This window comes from Aptenodytes patagonicus, chromosome 6 (genome assembly GCF_965638725.1).
Source record: "Aptenodytes patagonicus chromosome 6, bAptPat1.pri.cur, whole genome shotgun sequence".
In the NCBI taxonomy this organism is placed as follows: Eukaryota; Metazoa; Chordata; class Aves; order Sphenisciformes; family Spheniscidae; genus Aptenodytes; species Aptenodytes patagonicus.
In genome coordinates this window covers 57,687,770-57,702,431 of record NC_134954.1, presented here as the reverse complement: position 1 = coordinate 57,702,431, position 14,662 = coordinate 57,687,770, and the positions used below count along the sequence as shown (strand labels likewise).

The window sequence follows — 14,662 nt, the reverse complement described above, 5'->3', positions numbered from 1 at the left end:
GGTGCGGGTGCTGTGGGTGCTGGTGATGCTGTGGGTGCTGGGGCTGGGCCCCCTGGTGCATATGACAGCCCTGCTCCCTTGCCCGCAGCGCCGGAGGTGGTGAAGGGTGACCCAGTGGGCTCCGCAGCAGATGTCTGGGGCGTTGGTGTCCTCATCTACATCATGTAAGAGAAGGGGCCGGGGGGACGAGCACCCTGAGGTGTAGTCAGCCCCACCCAGGGCTCAGTGCCATGGGGGACACCAGGCTGGTGGTGGGCTGGGGGATGCTGTAGCCCTGTAGACCCTTCCCAGCTGGACATGGGGATTGAGACCCTGGGCAGCTGTGGCTGTTCCAAACCAGGGATGGGTGGGTAGGGGGTCCCAGGTGCTCTCCCACCACTGCCCCCCAGCCCCTGCCACCCCCTTTACCCTCACAGGCTCAGCGGGCGGTCACCGTTCTTCGAACTAGACCCCATTGAGACAGAGAACCGCATCCTGGCAGGGCGCTTTGATGCCTTCAAGCTGTACCCCAACGTCTCACAGAGTGCTGCCCTCTTCATCCGCAAGGTTCTTGCTGTCCACCCCTGGTGAGTGCCCAGCCCAGGCAGAGAGGACACGTGGCCCCGGACTGCGCTCATGACCAGGCCAGGCGGGCAGCTCCCTGCCCCACAGGGACCCTCCAGACATCAGTGGGACCCTGGGGTCCATCCCTGTTCCTGGAGGGGGCTGGGATCTCCTGAGTCCAGGACCCTGGGGTCCACCCCTGCCCTCGGAGAGGGCTGGGACCCCCTGGGTGTTGCGGGGCAGGGATGGTGGCCGGGTTTGGAGGGGTGCAGCAGCGGTAGGCACCCTGCGGCCCCTGATTCGGCACTGCCCCTGCCCCAGGAGCCGCCCCACAGTGAAGGACTGCTTTGCCAACGCCTGGCTCCAGGATGCCTATCTGATGAAGCTGCGCCGCCAGACGCTGACCTTCACCACCAACCGCCTCAAGGAGTTCCTGGTGGAGCACCAGCGGCGCCGCGGCGAGGCTGTCACCAAGCACAAGGTCTTACTCCGCTCCTACCAGGGCGGCCAGCCGCCGGGGCCACAGTAGCCAGTGCCTCAGCCGCGGCCACGAGGGGCCGAGGAGCCAGAGGAACATTCCAGGGGCCGTGGGACAGGGCGGCCGAGGAGGAGCCGGGACGTGCCGGGATGAGCCCACGGACCTCATGTGCTGCCACTGGGGATGCTGGCGGCCGGCATCTCATTTTGGCGGTGCCGAGGGAGAAGGGAGGTGCTGCCACAGCCGGCCCGGTGGTGGGGTCCGGCAGCGGGCGGGCGATGGGAAGCCTCGCTGGGAGGAACAGAGAATGTGGCAGAGGGTCAGGGGAAGGACGGGATGGGGATGGGGGGCTGAGGGAAGCCCCAGGTGGGAGCAGGACAGCCGCCAGCGTGCTGGCCAGCCCTGGCCACGTGGGTCCCGTCAGCCGTGTGCCTTACGCCGCAGCCTGCAGCTGCCCCCGGCCATGGTGCGGGGGGGTCCCTGTGCTCCCCCTGGTTTGCACGCCAGTGCCCGAGGACTGAGGTTCCTGCAGAGAGGGGCCCACTCACGGCCCCCTGCCCCCCCGTGGCCCCCCACCAGCCGGCACAGCCCCGGTCGCCACGGCTGGGAGTGGGGGCCGCCAGCCCCCCCACTTTCCGCTCCTCCCAGCCCCGGTCCTGGCAAGTGGGTTTGCAGCCCCAGGACTGACGCCGGTGCCTTTCCCGGGGCTGTCGGCTGTGCCCCGTGCCAGGGCGGGGGGCTGGCTGGCACTCCCCCTTTGCAGGGGGGCACCCACATGCCACGCACACCTCCTGCGCCTGCTCAGGCCCACGCTGCTCATGCTCTGCCTGCCCCGCTCCGGCCCTCGCCCTTGAGTCCCACCCACCTGTCCCCAGACCCCCTCATGCACCCCCCCGCACCACCTCCCGTCCGACCCCCTGGTGCCACGGCACAGCCCCACAGGTGCCTTGCCAAGCCCCGCACCCCCTCCCTGGCTGGCGGCAGGATGCTCCAGCGTGGCCGGGGTGCCCTGGGTGGGGGGACGGGGGCAGCGGTTGGGCACCCGCCTTCCAGATGCTGCTGTAGTGATAGGGCTTTATTTATTGACTTTGGGGAGAAGGCCTCTGCCTGTCCCCGTCCCCGTCCCCGTCCCCGTCCCCGTCCCCGCCCCCTCCTCCTCCTCTCTGCCGGGCTCCAGAGTCGCCGACGTCCCCCTGGTCTGGAGCAAGCAACGTGCCAGAGCAGCAATAAAGACCCTGAGCAGCCGGTCCCGTCTCCGTGCCTCGCTGGGAGGGGACGGGGGGGGGGGACGGGGGGGCAGAGCAGCCCCGACTGCCACCGAGGGCTGGGCACCTCGGGGGGGGTCCCGGTCCCGAAGTCCAGGGACCCGAAGCCAGGAAGGCTTCCAGGCGGGGCCGGGCTGGGAGGGGCGTCGGAAACTTGGGGAAGGAGCCAGGAAAGCTGCGAAACGCCGGGGCGGGCGCGGGGGGGAAGGGGGGGGTGGAGCGGCTCACGGGGCGCTCGCGTCATGGAGCGAAAATACCGGGTGCCGGAGGGCCCGGTGGCGGCACGGCCGGGGCCGGGCTCCTGCTGGGGACGCGGCGGGGGACCCGCCCGCCCACAAGCGCCCGCTGCCCGCGTGAGGCCGGGCCGGCCGCGCCGGCGGGGGCTGCTCCGGTTACAGCCCGGCCCGGGCCCCCCGGCGGCCCCCTCGGCGCACCCCCCCCCCTCCCCCCGCGCCTGTAACGCGCTGCCGCAGGCGCGCTTGTCTGCACAAGTGCGCGCGGGCCCCCACGCGTGGCGCGCGGGTGCTCGCGCTCACCGGGGCACACGCGCGTACACGGCAGCTCCTGTGCGCGCGCGCGCTGACGCCCCTGCAGAGAGAGCCGCTCCCGGGCGGGCGCCCACGGGCAACCGCGCACCCGCGCGGCCGCGCGGCCGCGCCTTTGCGCCTGCACGTGCAAAGCCGGCCCCTTGCACGCGCACTGCTGCTCAGGCGCAGGGCACGCGCGCAGCCCCGCACCTGCGCGGCCGCTCCCCTGCACGCGCGCACGGCCCCTTGCGCGCCCACGGCCCGCCCCTTGCGCGTGCGGGCGGGCACGCGCAGGCGCAGCTCCCTCCTCCCGCCGCTGCGGCGCCCCCTGGCGGTCGGCGGGAGCCCCCGGCAGCGCCGCCCGGCGCGGTGACGCAGTGAGGGGGCGAGAGACCCGCTCGCTGACGTGTCGCAGCCACGTGTGCGGAAGCGGCGGGCGGGCCGGGGGAGGCGGGAGCGGCGGCGGGGCTGGGCGGGCCGGGGCCGGGGCCGGGGCCGGGGCCGGGAGCGGAGCCGCGATGCCGCTGAAGGCGGTGATCCTCATCGGGGGCCCGCAGAAGGGTAAGTGCGCCGGGCCCGCGGGGCGTCCCGCCGGCGCCGGGCCCCGCCGACCCCCGTTGCTCCGCAGGGACCCGGTTCCGGCCGCTGTCCTTCGAGGTGCCCAAGCCACTCTTCCCCGTGGCCGGGGTGCCCATGGTGCAGCACCACATCGAGGCCTGCGCCAAGGTACGGGGGGCCGGGGCTGGGGGGCCGGGGGGCCGGGGCCAGGGCCCCCCTCCCCACTCTGCCCCCTCTCTCCCTCCCCAGGTGCCCGGCATGAAGGAGATCCTGCTGATGGGCTTCTACCAGCCCCACGAGGCCCTCGGCCGCTTCCTGGTGTCGGCGCAGCAGGAGTTCAAGATCCCCATCAGGTGGGCAGGAGCCCCTCCTGCCCCCGGGGTACCCATGGTGGCGCAGCCCAGCTCGGCCCCTCACCCGCTTCCCCCGGGCTGGCAGCCCCCAGCCAGCGCCTGGGCATCGGGCAGGTGGGCCGTGTCCCAGCGTGGATGGGCACAGCTAGCCTTCCGCGTTAGTCCTGCCAACTCTCCCTTGCCCCAGGCCCTGCCCTGGCTGGTTCCTGCTCCAAAGATGCCTCTCCAGCATGGCTCCAAGCTGCCACTGCCTCTTTCCCCTGGGCCAACATCCACGTGGGCCCCATCGCTGCACGGCAGGATTGTGTCTCTCCAGCCCCTGCCAGCCCTTCCCTGCCCTGCTGCCAGGCGGTGCCACCAGACCCCCGCTTCCCTAAGCCCTCGCTTTTCCCTGCTTGGCTCGCAGGTATCTCCAGGAGTACGCGGCGCTGGGCACGGGTGGTGGCATCTATCACTTCCGAGACCAGATCCTGTCGGGTGGTGCTGAGGCCTTCTTTGTCCTCAACGCGGACGTGTGCTCAGAGTTCCCCTTGCAGGAGATGCTGGAGTTCCGGCAGCGGCACGGGGATGCGCACGGCTTTGTCATTCTGGGTACCACAGTGAGTGGCAGTGCTGGGGAGCAGAGGAGCAGCGGTGCTCTGCCGTGGGCTCATCTAGAAGCCAGTGGCTCCTGCGGTGGATGGGTCCCTGGGTGTAAGCTCCGGGTCTCATCTGCTCTGCATCTGCATGCCTTCTGCTCCACCATTGCTAACACATCCTTGCTCCACAGGCCAACAGGACGCAGGCACTGAATTATGGCTGCATCGTGGCAAACGCAGACACACAGGAGGTACTGGAAGGCCTCGGGGAGCTGGGCACGGCGTGGGCAGCAGGTGCTGCGCTGCCCGCGTGGGTGCGTGTTCCCAGCGTGCCACAGGGTGTGACGCCGGGCGTGGGGGCTGCGCCCTGGGACTCACATCGCTTCCCTCGTCTCCAGGTCCAGCACTACGTGGAGAAGCCCAGCACGTTTGTCAGTGAGATCATTAACTGCGGCATCTACCTGTTCACACCCGCCATCTTCCAGCACATCGGCGAGGTCTTCCAGAGGAACCAGCGGGAGTTAGTGCTGTGAGTGCCTCTCTCTGCCCCGCGTCCCTCCCACCCCACTGTTTCCCAGGGCTGCAGCGGCACGCTCATCCTCCATTCTTTCTCTATCTTCTCTTCTCCTCTGCCTTCACTCACTTGTTTCCTGGTCCTGCACCAGCTGTCCTTACCTTGGGTAAGTCTCCCTCTGTGTCCGCACTGGCTGCTCTCTGGGCTGGATCGTCCCTAGTGGTAACGCATGCTTTCCTCCCTGCTCCAGGCCGCTCTGCAAGGCTGCTCTTTCCTCTGCTCCCCTCCTGGCCAGCTTGAGACTCCCCCTCTCCCTTCCTCTCCTCCCACCCCATCTTCATTGAGCTCCGGACAAGGGGCTGAGCAAGCCTTTCACCTGGGAATGCTCTGCTCCTGCCTCCAGCTCTCTGCACCAGCAGCCTCTCACCTGGCACCTCTGCCACCACCCAAGCAAAAATCCAGCTGTGCAGGGCTCTGGAGCGGGGGCAGGATCCGTCGCTCGTATATCCACCTGGACTGGATGGGGCTCTTGCACCATCAACTTCTGGCTAAGAGCTTGTTTCAGCTGGCAGAGCCCCGTCCCTCTGCCGCTCCGGGGCTCAGCAGGGCTGGGCAGGCCTAGCCTGACAGCTGGGGCCATCCCCCCCTTTGGGGAGAAATGCATGGCCAGGAAGGAGTCCAGGATCACCAGAGCCCCCAGATTTGGGGAGGGTAGCTGCCGGGGTCCCTGGCTGAGGCCGTGACTGGGGTGGGTGTCTAACAGGCCTCTCGCTTGCAGAGAGGAGAGCTCCAACGGCTGGCAGCGTGCAGAAGTGATCCGGCTAGAGCAGGACGTTTTCACGGCGCTAGCTGGGAGTGGCCAACTCTATGTCTACAAAACTGATGGCTTCTGGAGCCAGATCAAATCAGCAGGGTAAGGGCTGGGGCTAGAGCTGGCGCAGCAGGGGCATCGAGCCGTCCGTACCAGAGATGGGAGAGGAGGGTGCCCAGGCAGGGCCCTGGGGGTGGGGGTGCTGAATTCAGACCCTCCTCTGCCCTGGTAGTGCTGGAGAGGTAATAACACTCATTTGCTTTTCCTCCCCAGCTCTGCTATCTATGCCAGCCGCCTTTACCTGAACCAGTACAGCAAAAACCACCCGGAGAGGCTGGCCCAGAACAAGCCTGGAGGCCCTGTCATCCGAGGTACCCCTGTGATACCCCCCCGCTGCCCTGGGGGCTGCCCCGTGTGGAGACAGGGCTGCCTTAGGAGGAAGTGGGACCTGTGGCCAGGACCTCCCCCGCTCCGAGAGCCAGGTGCTCCTGCGAGCTGCCTCTCCTGACGCAGCTGCCTTGTGTTGCAGGGAACGTGTACATCCACCCAACGGCCTCCATCGACAGCACTGCAGTGGTGAGTGCAGGCCTGGGGGACCCTGCAGCAGGGCGATGCTCGGTGGTGCTGCGGGTGCCATTGTCCTTGACCTTATCGCCTCCCTCTCTCCTCAAAGCTGGGCCCCAACGTCTCCATTGGGGAGGGGGTGACGGTAGGAGCTGGTGTGCGCGTGCGAGAGTCCATTGTGCTGCACGGTGCTTCACTCCACGTAAGTAGGGTTTGCCTGAGGGTGTGGGTGTCAACCCCCACCCCTTGCAGGGAGGCAGCAGCACCCTTCATCCCCCTCTCTTTTGTGCCAGGACCACACCTGTGTCCTCAATACCATTGTGGGCTGGGACAGCACCATCGGGCGCTGGGCCCGGGTTGAAGGAACACCCAGCGACCCCAACCCCAACGATCCCTACGCCAAGATTGACAGCGAGACCCTCTTCCGGGATGGGCGCCTCACGCCATCCATCACAATCCTGGGTACGTCCTACCCGCACCCGGCTGCCCCAGCCCTGCACAGTGGGGCAGAGTCTCTCCCCTCCTGCTAACCCACTCACACTCTCCCCGCAGGCTGCAGTGTCACTATCCCTGCTGAGGTTGTTATCCTCAACTCCATCGTCCTTCCTCACAAGGAGCTGAGCCGCAGCTACAAGAACCAGATTATCCTGTGAGTCAGCTGCTCTCTGGGTTGGGGGGGACCAGTGCCAGTCCCCCCCACTCCCTGCTGTGCCCCACAGCAAGAGCCTGTGCTGGGGTTTCACCTGGGAGGTTTCCAGCACCCCCAGAGGGGTAGGTGCAGGCCAGGAGCCCTGCAAGTGCCTGACTCCTACTCCAGACAGACATTAAAGCTGGTGAGCATCAGCCTCGCATGCTGCTTCTCTTGCAGCCCAGGGACAAGCCCTGGGGCAGGGTGAAGGCTTTGGGGACAGCACGTGGCCCTGGCACCAGGCTGCATGCCTGTGCAGAGAGCCCCGGGGCTGAGGCTGTTGAGGGAGCACTTGCTGCCTACAGCATCTCAGGTCCTGAGCTTTGGGTGTTTCTCTACCAAAGGGCACTACCAGCATGGTGTTGCTACTCCTCACCAGGGCTCTCCCTGCTCTGCAAACGTTGCTGTCTGCAACTCCCTGGAAGGTCTTGGCCCATCTCAGAGGCTGGGGAGCTTTGAATGTGCCCACCCTGCGTAGGCAGCCTGCCCTGCAGGAGCCAGTTGTGAGGATCCCAATTTCAGCAGCATGATTGCAACAGCCTGAGCTGGGCTCCTGCCTACCACTAGGAAAACACAGCAGCACCAGGCTGTCTTAAGGGCACTGGTGCACAAGAGCTGGGTTGGACAGGCAGGCTGCTGGCCCTGGAGGGAGCTGCAAAAGCACCCCTTCCCTCAGCACCACCTCTGCCCCCAAGGGCTCGGTATGAGCCAGGAGAGCTGCCGGCCCTGCCAAGCCCACTCCCGTCAGGCTGAGACCTGCACAGGCTGTCTAGGCAGGGCTCAGGATGATGGCAGCAGGCCCCTGCCACCCCGGTGGGCCAACAGCCTCCTCTGCACCAGCATGGCTGTAAGTTGGGAGGGCTCGCTGTATGTCTCCCCTCGCACCAGCCAAGTCCACAGGGCACCAGAGCAATCAACTTGCATGTGTGCAGGTGGCAGAGATCTACTGCCTCGCTGTGTCTCAAAAAAACCTGTTTTTATTGAAGGCAGAGCGTGCCAGAATCAGCAGGGAGCTATCTATGGTAACCAACACTTGCCCTTTATCCACTTACCTCCCTGTCTTCTCCTTTGTTTTTGGAGCTCTGTGCTAAAGCCCTGTGCTCTGCCGAAGGGCCCCATTACACCTCTTGCCTTCAGTGAGGCACTGCATTAGGGATTCCCCCTCCATCCAGTACCACCCCAGTTCAGATTTGCAGTAAATCCTTGCTCTCAGCCTTGTGCCTTCCTGTGCCAGTTCTCCTGTGGTCCTGGGCAGGGATTAGCTGTTCCCCGGCTTTAGGCACATTAAACTCCTTCAGTTTTGCCTCTGCCTTGGATGTGCTAGTTTCCTTGACCACTGGTGAACACCCCTGTGCTGGGGGAAACTGAGCCAAAGTACTTGCTTTCAGGATTGTACATGAATTTTCTCCCATGTCCCATATCTAGCCTGGGTTTTAGTACGGACAAAGGTTTCTCAGCTGCTGGACGTGGCCCTGGGGCAGTTCTCGGCCCTGTTGTGTAAGGCCCCTTTTCCCTAAGCTCCCCTTGTAGCTGCTGTCCTTTGGGCAGAGTTATCTGGGGGACAAGCCCTTCCTGGGCCCTTGCTCCATTACAGCCTCAGCCAGTTTCCCCCTCTTGCAGGGAGGGCGAGCTATGCATTCCAGCCCTTCTTGGGATTTGCAGCTCCAGTGCCGGGGCTGGAGGGGAGGAAGGAGTTAAAGGGGCCCCCGCTGAGGTGCCAGGAAGTCTGGAAATGCTTTAAGGTTGTCATGCCCTGAGCAGCAGCAGCTCTGATTACTTGAGACCAACATCTGGGCTGAAAGAGGGGCCTCCCACATCCTGGGCTCCAGGGCAGGGAGAGGAGGGCCTCATCTAGGGCAGAGGGAGGGGGCCCTGCCTGCCTTGCCCTCCCCTCCCTGCCCAGCAAAAGCAGGGGCTTTGGAGAGCACTGCTCACCTTTGCTGTCAGTACAGCCTGTGTCTGCTGCCCAGCCAGGCTCTGTCATGCCAGTGAGCCCCAAACCCTGGCACCTGGCAGCAGCAGGGAGGGACAGACAGCAGCCACAGCCAGGCTTGTTTTGCTGCAAACGTTTAATACAAACCAGGCCCTAAGTACAGCGCTAGGGCAGCGTCCCCGCCACCGGGCAGAGCCAGCCCTGCTCCCCAGTCCCCAGGAAAGCAGAGCAGGGCTTGGAGCTCTGCACCGCTAACCCACAAGGCAGCTGCCTAGGCCCACAGGCTTTGCTCCTCCTCCAGTGCCAGCTCCATGCCCCCAGGGAGCGGCTGCCTCAGGCTACACCGGAGAAGGGAAGAACCGACCCACCTTCCTCGGGGTCGGCCCCTGCCTGCGTGGGGAGAGATGAGTCAGGGGTGCAAAGTGAGCTTCCCCAGGCCCCCCATCCACCCCCAGCAGCACTCACGGGGGCCGGGTGGCTGTGCCCACACAGCTCCGCAGGGTGCTGGGGAGGCAGCAGGTGCCGGCTGGGCTCAGCTGGCCCGGCTTGGGCTCTGGGGAGGCGACGGGGCAGAAGAACAGCTCTGTGGGACAGAGCGGGGAACAGTCAGTCATCACACCCCAGCCCAGCTATGGGCACCCAGGACCCTTCAGCAGTCACAGGGCAAGGGCAGGGAGGGGGCTGGGGCTTCTGTGCCTCACCGCGTTCGCCCCCCGGGGCTGGTGTCGGCACCAGGTTCTCCTGCTCCGTCCCCACAAACCCTCGCCAGAAGTCAGAAGGCAGCGAGAGGAGCCGAGCCACCACCTGGGCAGGGAGAGATAGAGGATGGGGATGCTAGGGATGCTGGCAGCACCGGGGGTACACCCTGCACCTTGGGGACCCCCTCACCTTGCACTGCCGAGGCGTGTCCTCCATGATGGCGAGCGGCGTGGGGTTGGCCGAACCATGTCCCACCAGTGTAGGACCAAACACACGGGACAGGTTGAGAACATCCATCTTGCAGTGGGGGCTGCACGACACCCTGCAAGGGCAGATGGACAATGAGCACGCTGCCCAGCAAAGGGGCCTCTCATCCTCAGCCCGGCTTCCCCGCTCTGGTGCGCAGAGCCTGGGCAGGGGGCAGAGAGCCAGGAGATGGGGACAGACCCATGGGAGACCGTGCCAGGATGAGCCCCTCACCTGAGCAGGTGCAGCATGAGGAAGGCCAGGGTGTCCCTGTTGGCCGGGGGCAGCTTGCTCACCACGTGGCGCAGGGCTGTGCTGCAGGCGGCATCGTCCGGGATGTCTGTGGCAGCACCGGGGAGGGGTGTTAGGGGGATGAGCAGCCCCTTCCCACCCCTCCGGCTCGAGACCCCTGCTCACCAGCAGCCCGCAGGAAGGCAGGGTGGAGGCTGAAGGTGACCAGCGGCTCCTTGAGCCCCCGCAGAAAGTCCTTGAGCACTCCACACACCACGTGGATGTCAGCCACACTGCCGAGGGCAGGCAGTGCACCTCTGGCCCGCAGCAGCCTCCGCTTCCACTCCCGCACCAGCTGCTCTGCGCCCGGCACCCGGTACAGCCCTGTCTGGGGTGCAGGGAGAGGGGCTCAGCCCCGCGGGGACTGCAGCATCACCGCCCCCACCGCCCCAGCCCCTACCTCCGTCAAGCCTCGCGTCTCCACCTCGGTCACACACTGCACCACCAGCATGGGCACCAGGGGTGGTGTGGGGGGGGCGAAGTCAGCCAGCACACCCTGGGGAGGACAACGCCAACCCGCTGTGTGCCTGCTGCCCACAGCCCTGTGGCCGGGGCAGGCAGAGCCCCAGCATCCTGGGGCCAATAGCCCGGCAGCCCCACAGAGACATGGAGCGGCCCCAAACACCGCTGTGCCCCCCCTCACCTCACGGGGCCAGGCGTGGTGGTGAGGCCGGGGCGCACAGGGGCTGGGGCACTGCTCCCGGCACTTGGGGTGCAGCAGCAGCTGACACTGGCGGCACTTGACGGCAGCTTTCCCAAAGCGGATGCGGGAGCCACAGATGCCACATGGCTCCGGGCGGATGACCTGGAGAGGGGGAACAGAGTCAGGGCCCCCCCCTTCTTGCAGGTACCCAGTACCACTCCTTCATCCCACTCAGACCAGCCCCCACCACCTCCATCCATCCCCTGTGCAGGCAGAGCTGAGGGGGGGGGGGTGGGGGGGTGGAGGAGAGCTTTGCCCCCCCCAAGACCCACTCCACCTGCCCTGCTCCCTTCTCCATAGCAGTGAAGGAGAGGGAAAGAGGCTTGGGGCATGTACCGTTTTGGAGGTGAACTGGTGGTGGAGCGGCAGGAGGCCCCGTGGAGGCGAGGGGAAGGGGGCTGGCACTGGCTGCCCCACGGAGCCTCCCTCGGTGTGGCTCTCCTGCCCTGGGGCACGGCAGCCTGGATCCTCGCTGGTGCCCCACACCGTGGTCAGCTCTGCAAAGAGAGGAGGCAGTGGAGGGCATCCTGAAAGGCAAACTGCCCCAGCTCCTGGCTGGGATGTGGGGAGGCTTCCCACCTCCCAGGGAGCCCCTGCAGCATCCCAGCTGCCCTGGGACAGTGGCATTTAGCATGTGCAGAGAACCCCGGTACCTCCATGGTGGGGACAAGCATCCCCCAGCAGATCCCCTCCCTCCCCCATGACAGCAGCACCCTGAGGCTGGTCCCACACCACCCATGAGCCCCCTCCCCAGCCCTTGCCGTGACCTGCACGCGTGGAGACACGGTGTCCCTGGCGAGAGTGGCGTCGTGGCACCAAAACAGCAGGCAGGAGGCTGCTGGCAGGACCCGGGACCTCATCAGGAGGGGGCACAGGGGGGACACTTGCCTGCTGAGATGGGGGGCAGTGAGAACATGCCTGGCTGCAGCCCCACGGTGCTCCAATGTCTCCCCATGAGCTCTGCTCCGCCTGCTCCCCATCCCTGCAGTCCAAGCACAGCCAGGGATGCTGTCCCCACTGGGACCAGGGGGATACAGGCTGCAGGGCACAGGCACCCAGAGGGGACAGCTGAGCACCCCCAGACCCCACAGCACCCACAGGCCTGCAGGACTGAAGGTTTCAATGTTGCCTTCTGGCAACGCCCTGCCCAGGGCACACTGGGGTCCCTACTCACAGCATTGTGGGGTGCCACAGAAGACCGGTGCCGCTTTGCCACCACCACAGGACCGATCTGAGGGGCCAGGGACACACGCTGGGGACAGAGCAGATGGGGTGAAGGGTAGGCAGGGACCCCCTCCCTGACTCTGCCCCCCCCACCCCAGAGCACCCACCACCCAAGCCAAGTTGTCTCAGCCCCACAAAAGGTCCCAGTCTCACCCTGCCCCACGCTAGGCACCGTGGGCACCCAGGCCCCCCATGTGGGTTGGAGCCAGCCCTGGGGCTGGGGGAAGTCAGGCCAGGCCTGCAATGCAGAGGTGTGAGCAGAGTGGGGTGTGGGACGCCTGCATGTGGGGATGAATTATTGAGGAGCCCAGCTGGGCCATGGTGGAGGGTAATGGAGTTTCTATTGATCACGGGAGATTTGCTGAGAGACGATGCTCCCAGCCCAGCATCAATAAATTAAACCCCCTGCCAGGCTCCTTGCAGCCTCCCGGGTGGGTATAGAGAAGTATCTGAGTGCCCTAACCCTGCATGGCCAGGCTGGGCTGCTGACCCTGTGCGGGCAGAGGGTCCCATGGGCATGATGCAGGAGAGCAGTGCAGACCCAGGGGATCCTCACCCACGCAGGGGCACAGACCCCACCTCAGCGCCAGCCCTCAGGGCTGCCGCATCCCAGCGTTTCCCTCGTACCTGCCTCTCCTGGGCTTTGCGCTTCAGGGTCCGCACCACCGTCACATCAACATCCTGAAAGGCAGTGGGGAGGCTGGGGGCTGGCAGGGCTGCACGGGGCCAGGGGCACCCCCAGCATCCGTGCGCCAGCTCCGACGGCAGCCTACCCCCAACCATGGCCACACAAAGGGGCTGCCCCACTGCAGGAGTGGGGCAAAGCCACCCCCTTGCTGCTGGGGAGAAGCCAAACCCTGGGACTCACAGCGGGTCGCTCCTTACCACGTCGTCCTCAGTGCGGTCGTAGCTGATGTCCGAGTGGGACAGGAGGGACTGGCACGACTCATCCACCGCAGATGACCTGCGGAGCGAGCTGGGGGTCAGCCTTGCTGGGGCAAACCCCCCTGCCAGCCACCTACTCGTACAGCCGCTCCTGGGAGCCCAGAGCTGACACCTACGCAGAGCCAGAACACCCCTGCACCCAGCCAGCCCCTCGAGCCCAGCAGAGGTGAGGGGGAGAGGGGCACAGCTGAGCCCAGGGCTACCCGAGGACCGCCAGCCCTGCTCACCTCCTTCCTGGTGCCAGGGCCACCCCAAGGCGCCGGCCGGCCAGGGCGCTGAGGACGGAGCGCTGCTCCCCGCTCAGCACCCCGCTGCCCCATGGCTCCCGCATCAGGGACTCAAAGACCAGCTGAAGTTTGCGCTCCTGCAAGCGAAATGGGGCAGTGGTGAGCGGGCTGGGGTCCCCGCAGCCAGCCCCGTGGGGTACGCCTGCAGCCAGCCCCCAGACCTGCTTCTCCAGCTCAGCCTCCGCCCGGTGCCGCTTCTTCATCTCCACCTCCACCTGGTTGCGGGCGTGCTTGAGCTTCACCTCCAGCGCCGCCCGCTCGGCCTCCACGCGGGCCAGCTGCTCGCGGGCCCGCCGCCCGTCCTGCTCCAGGCGGCAGCATCTCTGGCGCGTCGCCTCGAAGCACTGAGCAATCTGGATGTAATCTGGGGGCAACACAAGCGAGTGGCCAGCCGGGACGGGGGGCCGGCCCCCAGTAACCCCAGCCCCCGCTGGCAGCAGAGCCGGGGATCCCGGGGTGCCCCACGCCGAGGGGCTGCGAGCACCCACCTTCTTCCACGCTGCCGCCGAGCTCCAGCAGCTGCAGCGCCCGCTCCAGCCGGGCCAGGACCCGTCCGCAGCGCTGCCGCAGCATCCCGCCGCCCTGGGACGGGACGGGGCGAGACGAGACGCCCCGCAGCACCCCTGAAGGAAGGCAGGAAGGCAGCACAACCACCCCCTTCCCACCCCTCCCGGGGACCCCCCCGCAGCTCCCGCCCCGCGCTCCACCCCCAGCCGCCGGGGTCCGCCGTGCGCCCCCGGGACGGCGCAGGCTCCGGGGGCAAGGAGCCCTCCCGGCCGGCCTATGTGGGCCGGGGGCCGGGGTGGAGCCCGGCCCGGCTCCGCCTCCGCCTCCCGCCGCTACCGGGGCCCGGCCTGCCGCCCCGACGGCTCCCGGCGCGGGGGAGCCCTCCCGGGAGCCTTGGGCGTGGGGTGCCCCGGGGTGCGGGGCGGCAGTGCTGGCTGCAGGGGTGCAAGGCAAGAGCCCGGGGCAGGACGAGGGTGCTGGGTGGGGGTCGCCTTTGGGGGTGGGGTGCCCTGGCAGCGGGGGTACCAGATGAGAGCACTTGAGGGGTTGCAGGCGCAGTGGGAGCGGGGTGCCTTGGGGCTGCGGGGGCGTCGGGCGGTAGCATCGGGCGCGGGGTGCGCTGGGGGGTGCAGGGGTGCGGGAGGGGGCTGGCTCCCAGCACTGCTTCCCCCAGCCCCCCTCCGCTTCCCGGGAGCGGCGTGGGTGGGAGCCGGAGGAGCCGGTGTCCTCGTCCGCTGTCCCCCGCCGCTGTGCCCCGCATGCAAAACGGCTGGCGGCTGCCTGGGGCGGTGGGGACCCCCAGCACCGGGGCTCCCGGACGGGGCCGTGTCCTGCAGATGGAGCCACTTCCCCGCCTCAAAGCCCAGCCGCTGCCCGGCGCTGCGGGGGTGCTGTGCCCCACGGGGTCCCCTGCCCAGGGGCTCCCCGGCGCAGCCCCGGGGCCCCTCT

The 14,662-nt window shown here is 67.3% G+C and overlaps 3 protein-coding genes across 8 annotated transcripts in view; 2 read left to right on the top strand and 1 right to left on the bottom strand.

The window, feature by feature from the left end:
• Positions 1 to 2,146, top strand: part of SPEG (striated muscle enriched protein kinase) — a 40,000-nt gene extending 37,854 nt beyond the window's left edge. For all 4 annotated transcript variants that reach the window (XM_076342806.1, XM_076342804.1, XM_076342803.1 and 1 more), the window contains 3 exons: positions 89 to 164; positions 417 to 566; positions 865 to 2,146. In XM_076342806.1, coding sequence (XP_076198921.1) covers positions 89 to 164; positions 417 to 566; positions 865 to 1,072 — 434 coding nt within the window. In that variant the 3' untranslated portion in view covers positions 1,073 to 2,146. The remainder of the gene's footprint in view (positions 1 to 88; positions 165 to 416; positions 567 to 864) is intronic.
• Positions 2,147 to 3,308: 1,162 nt separating this feature from the next.
• On the top strand, positions 3,309 to 7,034 carry GMPPA (GDP-mannose pyrophosphorylase A). 3 transcript variants are annotated; one of them, XM_076342808.1, is made up of 13 exons: positions 3,309 to 3,374; positions 3,442 to 3,539; positions 3,621 to 3,724; positions 4,131 to 4,323; positions 4,494 to 4,553; positions 4,701 to 4,831; positions 4,968 to 4,982; positions 5,595 to 5,729; positions 5,901 to 5,998; positions 6,157 to 6,203; positions 6,301 to 6,393; positions 6,485 to 6,653; positions 6,744 to 7,034. In XM_076342808.1, exons 1-13 carry the CDS (start codon positions 3,332 to 3,334, stop codon positions 6,842 to 6,844), a joined length of 1,287 nt encoding a protein of 428 aa, XP_076198923.1. In that variant the 5' UTR covers positions 3,309 to 3,331; the 3' UTR covers positions 6,845 to 7,034. The 3 variants fall into 3 exon arrangements, with proteins under 3 accessions (XP_076198923.1, XP_076198924.1, XP_076198925.1); XM_076342809.1 differs by lacking the exon at positions 4,968 to 4,982; XM_076342810.1 differs by lacking the exon at positions 3,442 to 3,539 and having other exon boundaries at positions 3,325 to 3,374.
• Positions 7,035 to 8,938: 1,904 nt separating this feature from the next.
• Positions 8,939 to 13,780, bottom strand: LOC143161667 (rac GTPase-activating protein 1-like). The gene is made up of 16 exons (XM_076340772.1): positions 13,696 to 13,780; positions 13,369 to 13,571; positions 13,148 to 13,284; positions 12,861 to 12,939; positions 12,603 to 12,656; positions 11,926 to 12,003; positions 11,519 to 11,639; positions 11,088 to 11,248; positions 10,692 to 10,853; positions 10,449 to 10,544; positions 10,175 to 10,376; positions 9,992 to 10,097; positions 9,701 to 9,833; positions 9,514 to 9,616; positions 9,278 to 9,395; positions 8,939 to 9,202 (listed from the first exon to the last, which is right to left on the bottom strand). Exons 1-16 carry the CDS (start codon positions 13,778 to 13,780, stop codon positions 9,151 to 9,153), a joined length of 1,890 nt encoding a protein of 629 aa, XP_076196887.1. The 3' UTR covers positions 8,939 to 9,150.
• Between the last annotated feature and the right edge of the window lie 882 nt (positions 13,781 to 14,662).

What these genes read in the sequence shown, in the direction of transcription:
- GMPPA (XM_076342808.1), top strand. Translation starts at nt 3,332, where the DNA reads ATGCCGCTGAAGGCGGTGATCCTCATCGGGGGCCCGCAGAAGG. An exon ending in CATCGGGGGCCCGCAGAAGG is followed by an intron (nt 3,375 to 3,441) that starts GTAAGTGCGCCG and finishes GTTGCTCCGCAG; the next exon opens with GGACCCGGTTCCGGCCGCTG. An exon ending in CCATCGACAGCACTGCAGTG is followed by an intron (nt 6,204 to 6,300) that starts GTGAGTGCAGGC and finishes CTCTCCTCAAAG; the next exon opens with CTGGGCCCCAACGTCTCCAT.
- LOC143161667 (XM_076340772.1), bottom strand. Translation starts at nt 13,780, where the DNA reads ATGCTGCGGCAGCGCTGCGGACGGGTCCTGGCCCGGCTGGAGCGGGCG. An exon ending in ACCGCACTGAGGACGACGTG is followed by an intron (nt 12,657 to 12,860) that starts GTAAGGAGCGAC and finishes ACTGCCTTTCAG; the next exon opens with GATGTTGATGTGACGGTGGT. An exon ending in CTCATGCTGCACCTGCTCAG is followed by an intron (nt 9,834 to 9,991) that starts GTGAGGGGCTCA and finishes CTGCCCTTGCAG; the next exon opens with GGTGTCGTGCAGCCCCCACT.